General features: G+C 40.3%; 1 protein-coding gene across 2 annotated transcripts in view; it reads right to left on the bottom strand.

Moving 5' to 3' along the window:
• The window catches only part of LOC115408131 (glypican-6-like), a 129844-nt gene extending 116727 nt beyond the window's left edge, over positions 1-13117 (bottom strand). For both annotated transcript variants that reach the window (XM_030118758.1, XM_030118844.1), the window contains exon 1: positions 12897-13117. In XM_030118758.1, the coding sequence (XP_029974618.1) occupies positions 12897-13059 (163 nt within the window). In that variant the 5' untranslated portion in view covers positions 13060-13117. The remainder of the gene's footprint in view (positions 1-12896) is intronic.
• Between the last annotated feature and the right edge of the window lie 253 nt (positions 13118-13370).

Genomic DNA, 13370 nt, shown 5'->3' with positions numbered 1-13370 from the left:
GTAATCTAATTCTCCTTCAATTAACCACATAATTCATTTTATCACCTCTTGCAATCATGTGTAGCCCCAAAATGAAGCTAAGCAATAACAAATATAATCAGGTCAGGTGATGTCAGGTGATTTTTACCATTTGGACGTCATGAAATTACATTGTCACTTGAATATATCAGTAAATATTGAGGCGGTCTTCGGTTTTTAGTGATTACAATATAAATAAGCATAAAAAACAGGTTTATGCATGCACTGATTAAACTTGACATTGTGCAGTTTAGCCAAAAATATTAAATATTTGGTATCTGTTTCTCAAAAGAAAAGTTATCTGTTTAGACAAGATGATCCAAGAATTAGTTTCTTCTATTCAAATGTGCTTTTTTTACTCTCATGATTTTTTCCCCAATATTATGACAAATACTGAATAACATTAATCCCAAAGTAAATAAAAATTAAAAAAAAAAAAAAAAAAAAAAATCAGCTGCAGCCCTGTTATTTTCTTGGAAAAAGCAGTATCAAAACTTTATCAAAATTGTCAATCACAACAATCAAGTCAAAACACCGACCTCATTTCTTTAAACTTTTGAAACCTCTGACAAGATCAAGATGATTTATTGTCACGACAGAATAATCAATGGAAGAAAACCTACTTAACGGTATTTACTATCCTGCTTCCAAATTCGTTCTAAGGTGTTACAACTTGTCAACAGAAATCTCTGAACTGGAAGTAAACCCAATTACTGTGTTGAATCACATCTGTCTGCATGTTGAAGTGGGAAAAATGCATCAGGCTCGATTGATCTTACTGCTGCTCTGCCATCTGGATCTCCTCTCCATCACCCAAATCACCCACTTTCAACTATTTCCACTGGGGCTTGAGACCCAAATTGAATATGTCCAAACAAGATGACACAGATAATTCCCACAATCGTCTCAGCCATATGTTACCGAGCTGGGAGATGGCTGAAAAATTGTCTAACTTTCAGATGACTTCCAGGGTTAAGAAAAAAAAAAAAATAATAGTGTGACAACGATATGAAGATGTGGAACATTTCGGAAGCGGTGCAACGCAGCACCATGTTGTGAAAGTGGCAGATCGTTTCAATAAAAAAATCTGATGTAAACTTTAACCTTGTTTAATTCTGACAGCCTGGATACTTGAAACATGACAGCAATGCAGATAAATGAACTCTGAGTGCATAAAGATGATGTGTTAACTGTTTAGCTTGCAATTAAAGCTTGTTTCCATTAATACGAACCGACGAGCATTGCAGAGAGATAATAATAACAGGAAGACATAAGAGTTAATTACATCTTCAGTGAGTTCAGAATGTCTTCCATCACAGAGGTGTTTTCGTTTCACACCACACAGAAGTTTTTGTTTGGGCTGAATTCTCAGAGGGACAACAAATGATATTTTCCTCCAATTTTTAAAGCTTTTTTTTTTTTCCAGCTGAACATCTTCGGCTGATTTTCAGCAACAGTGATAAGTACTGGAGGCATTTCTGCACAATCACAGATCAGCACAAGCCAGGCTTTAGATTGAAAGAGTAGAACAACTAAATGAAACGCTATTACTGAGGTGGAAATATGAAAAAGAAAAACATCGATTTGCAGGCAATGTCCATTGCAATGCCTATGTGACAGAAAAACACCAAAACCAGAATACCATTATAGCAATTGTCAACTTAAAGCGATACCACACTTCATTGTGGCACACTTGATTGCTGTTGCTGCTGAGCAAAATTGCATGGATTGAACAGCATTTGTATAGTAAAGAAAAACAACAACACAGGAATGTGAACAGGGTTTGAATCCTGAGTTCTGTGTGTCACATTCAAAAGAATCTTTGTGTTGCTCAGATAACATGGAATCAATATCTTGATCAGTATTGTACCATTCAGTTGTCATTTGCTACGACGAAAATCGAATATAAAGTCAGTAAAGTGTATTTTCTCTAAGATAGTTACAAATTAGAAAGACTCATGACTGCAATATATTTAAAATTGTTTTCTAATCTGATGAACTATTAAAAAAGGACAACAGAAATATGATAAAAAAGCACATGACAGGCAAATGAAACCCTGGTTTCCTCATGAGCTTCTTATAAACTCTAGTATTCCTCCCATCTAACAACTTAATTCTGCACTTTCACTGAATTTAACTCAATTTCTTATGCATTAATGCTTAGATGAGCAGCCCGGCTATTCTCAGGCTTAACACCTTGTACCTGGACCCAATGTGCAGCAGAAGAACTTCTGAGTTAAATGTCAAAGGTAAGCCGCGGCACAAGTCAAACACTTGAGTGGAGCTTACGGCCGGTAGCTTCAGTCATGCATCCAGTCTATTAAAATAGATCTGCAACACACCGTGGAGCTGCACGCCTCCATCACAGGTAACGCATGTGACCAATTTTACAAACACAATTCACACCAGTGAACGTTACCTGAGGGAATAAAGCATAATGGCACATGACTTTCCATTTATCATCCGTGAAAAGAGACGTTGCACACACCACGAAGGGTTTCTGAACTATACAAATCCTTTTCCGATTGGTATGGAATTTAACCCTCCAGATGGAAAGTTCACAAAAACAAAGACAATATGTGTGAATAACATATCAAGCAGCCCAACTCAGCAGGAAATAAGACTTACTGGAAAAAAAAGAAGAAGAAAAACAGTTATACATTATCAGTAAGTAAGTAGTGTATAACCTTTCAGACAAATTCGTATTTACCAGGTACTGTGCCATTTTTATCAAATCTTCTATTATGTATTCTCTGGAATTGTCTTTTTTATTTTCATCTTTCTTTTTTTGTTAGTTTCACAAACGTAAATGTGAAAAAAGGTTTTATGTGACAAATGTCTTCATATGTATTTAATTGGAAATGGGAGAAAGAAATTTATGTTACGTTAAATCTTTTAATGAATTAAGTCATAAGTTGTCAGTCAAAACTAATGAGTAAGAATTTCGTTTTGTTCAGCTCGATGCTAATACAGCAAGAAAACTATTCGCAGTCTTGTGTTCTCTAAAGAACTCCCTCTCCACAAAATACTGGTGAAAACCGCTTAAATCATACATTCAATATAGACTGGGATCAAAATGTTTCACGCTGAGGCTCTCTCAGGGCGAACGTCTCGCAGATGAAAACAGCCACACAGAGAGAAACAATGTCCCATGATTTACAATATCTGCTGCAGAGAAGCTATCGCGCTTCAGCCCAGCCTGTAATGGCGGCCGTTAACATCCCCGAAATTGACAGGTATAAAGTTTTCAAAGATTTAGGCCACTCCATCATCTTCAACATGTTTTGTAGAAACTGTGTTTCTTCCTTATCGCCGTGCAGTTCGTCACGTTTGTCTAATGTCAGAGGCCACGGAGGAGGTGGAGGAGACCAGCGGCGAGGTCTCGAACTCCCGGTCCGGATTCATCCTGCTAACTGGTGCATGACTTAGTCTTAAACACAACAGCTGGTGGTCTGAGCAGCCCGAGGTAGAGCCCCGGGGTGTGAGATGACCGGCCCACTCATTTACCGGCAGCTTACACAGGGGACAGGAAACAGCAGGGCTCTGGGAGCAGGAGGCGAGGCTGGCTTCTGTTCAGATTGGAGCTCCCTGCAGCATCCAGAGAACAGGGATGTGCCAAGAAACATCATAAAGGCACATGTTTAAATGGAAAGTTACAACAAAAAAAACACTGAAGGATTCAGAAGAAGTAAACGCTGGACACACAGACTCCTCAGCTCATCCATCTCCATAGAACTTTCCAATGTGCATAAATCTCCTTTCCTTTCTCTTAACAGGCCTTGAATTTTTAAAAGCGCGAAGGCTGGAGGTTTTCTTCCTCAACCTCATCAACATTCCTCAAATGACAACACTTCAAGCTGCTTCTCTCCTGACATTAAAGTTATACGAGCTTGTCACATTTGTCATGACGGCAGGGCTCCCCGGGGATTCGCTGTGTGGCCCCACTCAAGTCGGCGGCGTGAGCCTAGTGAGCCTCCATATCTCTCCCTGCAAGAGCGCGCTCCATTCTCATCAGCCACAAGGGTGTGTGATTCAAATGATCTGTTGGTTCACCCCCGCTGTACCACTTTAGCTCTAGATGATGTCTAATGTCATACTCTGGCACTTTGCAGGTTGTACATTCAGCATGGCTCATTACAGGCCAATATATATTAAAATTATGCTTTAAAAAATATTACAAAATCCACCGTCCCAGCGTGTGAAATGCATGCAGTTGTTCAGAGCAGGCGTAAGGCACTGTCTTTAAATTTAAATGGGAGAAAAGGAGCTTGATCCTCTCATATCCTCTCACGGCGTGACGGAGAAATTATAATGGGATCCATTGTCATCAATACAATTTAGGCTCCCTTGTTTCACCGAGGGAAAGTCATACCATTCCTTACATAGAGCGAAAATGAAATGAGGCAATGCGGGGTGGAGAAACACAACACCAACCTCTGACACACGAGGGAGTGTCATTAGATCCCTAAAGACCTTTCACTGCAAAGGCTATTATTTAATGTTATAATTAAAGCCCAGAAATATGACCCAGGGTTAAGATCAGCCCTCTACATTTTCACATTAACATAAAAATAATAACGATCTCCAATTAGTCTCTCCACCTCAACCCGCCAACGTGATCACACTAAACTGGGTCATGCACTCATGTAATCGGTATAAATTGTCAAATTTATAACTGGAACAGCATGCCTTCTTTGCATGTCTTGTCCTAACTAACAACTACTGCTGTTTGAAAATACAATTTAGAACAAATGACTGTGAATGCTACAAGCCTGGCACTGTGATTTTCTTTTGTCTCGTTGCTTGGTGAGCCATAATTGTCTATTCACTTGAGAGATGCGGTTGGGGCTCTTTTGTTCAGCCCACTGCAGTGCTTCTCAAATGAAATAAGTGAACTTGAATACCAATTACGAAACGTTACAATACGCTGGGACGGGGTATCAGATTGGAATGTTTTTTTCTTGTTGTCTTCTTTGCATAAGTGTGTGTAACATCCAGCTATTTTTATTAAGAAATGAGAGCTTTGAGCAAATACATTATCTTTGTTCATACTTGCACATGACACATTGAAAAATGCTCGACTGCAGAAGCAAAAATGAGCCACCTTATTGATCCAGGCCTGAAAGTTGTCCTCTTTGGGCTGAAGACTCCCACCTCTGGCAGTCGAGAAGAATGAAACAGAAGACCTCGTCGCTGCCACGAGTTGAATTTCACTCGCTCGACAGGCTGCTGCTCAGTCTGGAGTGAGTGTGACATTGCCTGATATTTCAGGCCGTGGAGCACAAGGCAACACTGCAGATTTTACTGCCGTCTGGAGGACAGAATTAATTGATTTTCTCTGGAAAAGAGGGAGAATCGCTTGTTGGAGAAGAAAAAAAAAAAAGCTAAAGAAGAATCAATTCTGAGTTTAAGTGTGTGAGTGTTACTTATAAAACTTTTGGCTGTTTTAAAGACACTAAACACTCACTACATTTTTAACAAATCCCATCTGTCTTTCAACTTAAGAGGGTTACAACAGTGGATGCCCTCCCTACTACTGCCGATAAGACCGCCAGACCAGCAATGGACTAATGGTGGGATCTTCTGCAGGGCTTCACTGTTGTAAGAAATAAAAATGAATATATAACTGAATGTAAACTGGATTTAAAGTTTTGCATAGTCATTCCTAAGAAAAGAAAGATTACTCAGTTTGATATTTACAGTAATTTACCTATCTGTGATTTTCTTCATTTTTCTTTAAAAAGATGTTCAGCTTAGTGTGACTTATTTGTGAAAAATTCAATTTTCAAAAGGTCTAGACTATAAAAAAGCTTATAACTACCGAAATACAGTAAGAAGTTTCACAGCTATATAGAAGCACATTAAGGCATATTTGAATTCACATATTTTTGTAAAAAGTTCTAACCTTTCTCCTCCTTTTTTAAAACATTTGACCTAACATTTTCCTCTCCTCGATTTTCTATTTCGACGTGCAAAACAATTTAAAAGTCTGGATTTTTATTAAAGTATTCAATTCCCTGCTCTTAGAATTCTGTAACAAAAGCTTCGCTATATTTAGAGTCAGGAATAATGTTCAAAGACCTGCAGGTTAGCCACTGATGTTTTGCAATGACTTTGTACTTAAAAAAAAAAAAATGTCTGAATGTTGAATCATCTGCTCTATTGATTTTGATACATGAAAACCCCCCCGTGGTTTTATTACAATGAAACCACCACGGAGGCCTTTCGGGGGTAGAAACTGTCTGTCTGTGTTTTTTTAACAGTACAACAGTGTCATTGTCAGGTCTCTGACACCAAAGGCAGCACATATGCTGGTATTTGTTGACAGCTACTGATGTTTCCACGACAATGTTGTCACACCGTGTTTATTTGTGCTTAATGCTTGTTTACTTCCACGTCTCCGAGGGGTGACTTATTTAGAGAGCCACCTCAGCCATGTGTACTTATCTGTGTCTGGAAAACAAAAATAAAAAGTCCCCAGTGTGAGAAGTATTTGCATCCTTGACACCTCGATATGATGTACCCATGTGGGTTTTCCCACAGCGGGGAGAAGCTCTCATCTCTCTGAGCCCTATCATTGGTGTCAGGCTTGGGACTTCTATTCAGACACTCTTCCCCAGAGGCGAAAAGGCTCTGTGGGCAAAACGAAAAACCGCAACAGTAAACACAACCAAACACACTTATTCTCCACCATATGTAACAACTGAGGACAGAAAAGCCACAGCAGCTGCTACAACCGAAAGCGTCTTCAATATATCAGAAATAATGTCCGATGTTGACAATAACGCGACTCTCCCGTCCACGTCAGTCACCAACGCTGCTGCAGCATCCAGTGGGAAAGCTGTTTCCTCAGGGGAGGGATCTCACATGTGACTTCCCTCAGTTAAATCAAACAAGAATCTTTCTTTTTTTGCAAAGATATTAGCATGAGAAGCATTGCTGAACATTTTTTTTTTTCCAAGAAAGGCAGAGAGTAAAAAGGCAGCATGTAGCAATACCTTGATGCAACACAAATACCAAGTCAGATCACTAATCCCTTAAATTCAGATGGATTACATTCTACCTGACTCCGTTCTTGCACCCCAGGGCTCGTCTCGGCTCACACAGCTCCCATTGAAAACATGATGTCAACACATGGCTAGTGGGGAATGCTTTTCATGCCTATATGCTCAGTACTGCTGGGAATGTCAATTTATTTCACTGCTCCCAACCCCCTTTGGTATCTTTTCTAATCCCTCACCATACAATCACATCCATCCTTTAACTTCTTATTTTCAAGTTCCTTTCCAGACTTGAGAGGGCAGTGATTCCTAATCCCCCCCCCCCCCCCCCCCCCCCCCCCCCTCCATTACTGATTTAGGCCAGCAGTTGATTGAAAACTGGAAAAAGTGCAGTAGCAGTCTCCTCAGCCAGCCGGGAGGCTTTTCACCCGACTCAGAAAACGCCATACATGGTGCTGAGGACGGTTCCGGGGAGCTTGCAGACCATGTGCGTTTCAGGCATGAATGCCTGCAGAGGGTTGACAGATTGTTCAGGTCAAGACAACTGTCAGACAATCGCTTTTACCGAAATCTCAACTGCTCGGCGGGACGACTCGCAATCAAACTCATTTGGGTGTCTTAGGCACACAGTCTGTCTCATCCAATGAAAGACAAAACATTTTTTGTCATTTCCTACCACAACAGAGAGACAAAGCAGAAGAGAGATCTGCAAAGTGAGGCTAAACTGATACAAGCGCACACACAGACACACACACACACACAGTGTAATCTCCCTCTCATCTCATTAACCGTTCTCTCTGAAGATGTATACAGGATGGCAGGAGACTTATTTCCAATTTGGCAGAGCCAAGAGCATCTTAATAGGCCTTTGAAAAAATGCCCCTCTGAATTTTCATACTGATTTTTGCTGGGCAAGACTTTTCACAGCGGTATTCACAAGCTCTAACCAAAGGTCACTTCATTAATTAGTGATTACCATGCAAACAGACCTGAAATTACTAATTGCAGAGTAATGTCTTCTGCATAGCTGGCTCACATGTTAGGAGAATTAAAAACGCATCAATGGAACAAGTTACTGAAATCTGCGGAAATGTGAGGACAGAAAACGGAACAACAGAGAGGCGCAATCATTTCCCTGGGAGACAGTTTCATGTAAATTTCAAACCCATAATCAAATTATGAGACAGACAACACGCTGTGTATTAAACAGTTAGAGCATAAAATTATGGCTTTTGCATTAAATTCTTGAGGATCAGCTACTGATCGGTTTAACTCAGTTACAGTTTCAGAAAACTGAAAATCAGATCCAAAAACCTGTATTATTAAATGACGTTCATATTAAAATAACACTTAAAATTCACATCAAGCTGTCTAAGTACCTGTTTCCTAGAAAAAAGAACGTTAACAAGGGCTGTAAGACCAAGTATTTCAAGATCCTCAAGGATTTCTATTTTTAAAAATCACAAATTTTGACAATAGCGCCACATACCGAAGGTTCACAAGGGCCCTTAAGTACAAACAGTAAAGATCTCTGAGATCTGGGTTGTGTTTAAGGGAGTTGGGGAATACACACATTCACAGCCTACAAACAGCCGAGTGAAGATCACAGTCGGCAACACAGAGAGTTTGAGTATTAGATATTCACATGAGGAAAAAAAGGCGCTGGATTGTGTAACAGCTAATAACTGTTCTGTTAAAGAGAAATCAAATAATATTCTTTAAAGTTGTTATGGATGAACCCCAAAGGTAATTGTTATTCTTGAAAAGGGAAATACAAGACGTGGGCACGGCAGTAATGGGAGCCGCGGCACATCGAGCGATTTTGTTTGAAAGCTGCAGCAAAGAGCCGCGTCCACCCATGAGAATCCCGACTGCTCCGTGTGAGGAGATGTTGATATTAACGGCAAAGTCTCGGAGACGCTCCAGAGCAGGGCCCGGCTGAGGCATGGAGGAGCAGCTGTGTTTATGAACAAAGGGCTGACAATCAACCAGAATCGTCTGTGTGTGACACTGTAACTAATGTCTGACATGCAGGCGCAGGGGTGAACCTCGCAGGAGAGCGGCATTGTTGGTCGACTGCTGTATAACATACCAGGCAGGCAGCACCAGTACAAGGGAATCACAAACTCAACTTGGTGGACTTTAATGAAGCTGTCCAGAAGCCGGCTTCACACATTTTTCAGGTTCAGCCCCACATACAACAGTATATTTCTGCTCTGCAGCTCAATCCCACTGACCTGATCCGTGGGAAGAAAGTCACAGAGCTCCACCTCGTTAAATGAAAACTACAGCAAGTATGATTTTTATAAATAACCCTGCGCAACCCATTACTCCAGCACTGTAAACCAGCTGAAGCACTCAAGAGCCATTGAGCAAAAACAAGTATCTTTCTTCAAGTAATGAGGTGTGTAGCACAGCTGACCTCTCCTCAAGGCAGCTAATTAACAATTCACCCAACATCTGCAATAAATAAATCCATAACAGATATCATCATGGCAGAATAAAGCTATATTATTAATTAAAACTGTCCAAACAGAATAGAGTAAGAATGAAATTGTGCACTGCTGAGCATCTCTCCATTTCTCACAAGCAGTTAGGAACCGTCTTCCAAATATTTCTGCTTTTTAATCTGCCCGTCCATCTTTAATACGGCTTTATCAAAGTCAGGGTCGCAGCAGGGTGCTGGAGCAGATCCCGGACTATGACGGATTCCGGGTGAAGACGGGACACGCCCTGGACCGGTCCGTCACACACAGCCAGACACACGATCGCTTTTACCCTCACTGGGAATTGGGAATAAGTAATATAACCAACTGACTGGGAATTACCAGTCAGCCTTAAAGGTAGAGTATATTATTGAACTGTGGGAGGAAACCAAAGCAGCAAGAGAGAAAACTCAAGCATGCATAGGTGGAACATGCAAACCTCAGATCTGGCTTGAACAGTGGATGTTGTGCTGCAGCGCTGCACAGTTTGTAACTGACATGTCGTCATTGGCATCATCAGTATCATCTATTCTATTTTATTGTGACATAAAAGAAGGCATTGATTGGCAAATAACAGGAAAAGATTTATGGGAAAGACTTGAAAAATAAATCTGCAAAGAATCGACTTAGCAGGCCGGTGTGATTCCTGAAACATTTATAAGAGGTTTTTACTCTGGATGGTTTATTGGATTCTTTACGTTTGTGGATAAATTTTATGACTCTCCTGCCCATTAGGCCCATTTAGGGACCACTTTAAATACTGGCTGCAGGGATGGAGTGGAAACTCGGATTCAGACAAACAAAAAGAAACCGAAAGAAAAGTATCTGCGTTTTCATCCTTGAGAATAAAGTCTTTGATTCAATTACCGGAAATGATTGTGTGTTTCTTTTTTAATGACACACTCAAGCATGCATTGCATCCTCAGCCTATTGTGTTTTGCATCAGCTGTAAACAACTCTGCATTTGTCAGCTCTCAGACATCATAGCTCAGCTCATCAGAGGCAAAGAGCTGTCAAAATAATTAGCTTATGCAAATGGGAGCTCAGAACTTGAGGAGGCCACCTCTGCAAGCAGCATTAAACCTGTGCGTTTTGTATCTGGAGGCATAACAGTGGCATGACATGGCAAATGATGGAGGGATAAATGTTAACGCTGTTCCTGCAGCTCGCCACACGTTTGTATTTGCACAGCTAATTAGGCATAATTGAGAGCTTTCTACTAGCCCATCTCTTGAGGCCCATATCTAACCTCTGTTGTATTTATGTGAAGGTTATTTGAAAATTAAATCCAATTGTATGTGCGGTGCATGCAGCTGCATTATTTCTGAACAGGCTGTTTAACATGCTGGAATTTACAACAAACAGTTGGTGTTTCCTGAGATAAAACACTTTAAACTTGACAAAACTAAGACAGCATGTCCAAGTGTTTCTAAATCATGTACAAACCATTATCTGACAGAACCTAAATCCTTCTTGTGATACATGGATCTCATCCAGGGAAACCAAGGCCAACGAAAACTCTGCGTTCCAACTGTGGGAAATCAAACCCCGTTTAAGAGCTGTCAAACTAAATAAAAGCAGCTGCAAAACAAAAGTGTGAAACACGGCCTTGGAGAATGTTGAAAATAATTGAATAAAAAGTCTAAATATACAGCAGACAATAGAAACGGTGAAATGTTTGTGCTGATATTAGAGAAAGGAGAGTTTCACCTGAATTGACCGTGTTGGTCCTGCTTCAAGTGCCTTGTCAAATCGAGATGAATAATGAAATAATAATAAAACAGCAACAGCACTGTTTTAATAAGTGTATCCCTGTAAGTGCCTGAGAAAAAAAAAGCTGCACATTAATTATTCTACCCACATTGTCTGGAGTTTTCATTTGAGTAGTCTGCTAAAAGCGTCTGCTTCTCAGCTGTCGATAAATGGAATATAAGTTACTGCTTCAGCAAAACAACAGCAGATGCAAAGTTTTGTCTCTTTAAATCTCACATTCTGAATATATACACTGGATGTTGTGTATGTTTGTGTTTCATTTTCAGTTTTAAGATTTATCCAAGACTATAAATAGAGAAAGTAAGACACGGTCTCTCCCACAACAGATACAATCACTGACATAGACTTAAAACTATCTCCTTCCCATCATTCCAAAACCATGTTAAAACACAATAATGCAGCTCTACGATCATTACTGCCTGACACTGCCAATTACCAACACAGGATCTCTGTTTTGTCTGGAAGAGGCAATAGAGGGATTGACTTCAGGTCTCCCTGCTTCTCCTTCTTCTCATGAAGCAGACGATGTTTACTGACTAATCTCTTTTCTTGCTTTGACCATAAATGTGATTACCACCACACACGAGATCATAATAATAATAATAAAAAAAAAAAAAAAACCATATCTCTGCTCTACCAAAGAGCATGAATTAAAACCTAAGCTGTAGCCTTGAGGAGAATCCAGACGGGAAGAAAAATCCCCTGGAAAAGGAGTATCGCATGTTGAGTGCATACAGCCCCCTACTGGTAAACAGCAGCACTGTTTAGCCAAATCCAACACAACAAGCTCCATGATCTTCTGTTGAATATGAGCAACAGGTATGCAGCCCGTTTTGAAAAATACCTTAGTCTGGATAGTCTGGATACTTAAGGAGATGCAAAATCTAAGTGAGTCCATGTAAAGTAAAAGACAGCTGTTTTTATGCCTGACTGTGTCTTTTATTGAATTCATCTCTTTGAACACCTACTTTTTTAATATTCCAAAAGGCAAATTAGGTAACAGGTGCATGTCACTGGGGTTTATGGTGTCACTCATGTCAAACTAACTTTTCATGTTATAAATGGCAAACTTTATATATAGTCAAACTTTCTTAGTGACATTTTCACTGAAAACAGAAGGAATATTTCTCACATGTGAATCAACTGACATCTGGATTGGAAGTAATGAAATGAAGTCAGTTTTCAGTGATTCAGCTCTGGGTAAAGTGGAAATGTGGGGAATCACTCTGCAATAACTGCGTGTAATCCAGGAAAGGTATGCGTGGGATTTTTTTCTTTCTTTTTTAACTCTTTACAAGCGTCTAACACGTCGATGGGAAAAATAAAACGCTTTGGCAAAGTCAGCTTCACGAACCGGGACAAGCTGCCAAAAATAGGACGATAGTTGCTTTCTCTCTATTTTTCTTTTTTTTTTTTTTTAAAGAATACTGAATCCTCAGATGAAAGCGCATTGCTGGCGGGATGGAAGCAGCAGCTCCGGCAGATGCTCAGAGGTTTGAGAAAGATCACATAGTTCATCGCCTTTTGTGTTTTAATCTGAGGGGGGTTTTCGAGACATGACACGTGGGGGGAAGACGGAGGGGGGAAAACGCAGAGATGACAGATCAGGAGCTCCTACCTGATATTTCCTGATGAGGTGCATTGACGAGGCTGAATCCTTTCGCGTTATAAGCTTGTCTAACCTCGCTACAGCTCCGCGCTTTGCTTTCTCCGGCAGATGACAGGGACAGCAGCACCGACAGAGTACATAAGGCGACTTGCAGCCTCCACATCGCATACATCAGTGAAATCCTTAATGATGTTTCACAGAGAAATACGAGCTCCTCTGGTGTGAAAACAATCCAAGGGAAAAAAAAACGAGGGGGGGCAGATTGAAAGATCTCTCCAGTGAGCGCAGTGTTAGATGTCCATTCAAAAAGAAAGGAGGAAAAAATAAATAAATAAATCACTCCTCACTTTAGATACTGATGCGTCCACCTCATGTCTCCATTATAAAAGAAAAAAAAGAAGAAGAAAAAGAAAAAAAAAGAAAAAAAAAACAACAACCAGCGAGTGCGACAGCTCCCGGCGTCAACAGATCCGTGTGAAGGGA

This window comes from Salarias fasciatus, chromosome 1, assembly GCF_902148845.1.
Source record: "Salarias fasciatus chromosome 1, fSalaFa1.1, whole genome shotgun sequence".
Lineage (NCBI taxonomy): Eukaryota > Metazoa > Chordata > Actinopteri > Blenniiformes > Blenniidae > Salarias > Salarias fasciatus.
This window is presented reverse-complemented; position numbering and strand designations above follow the sequence as displayed.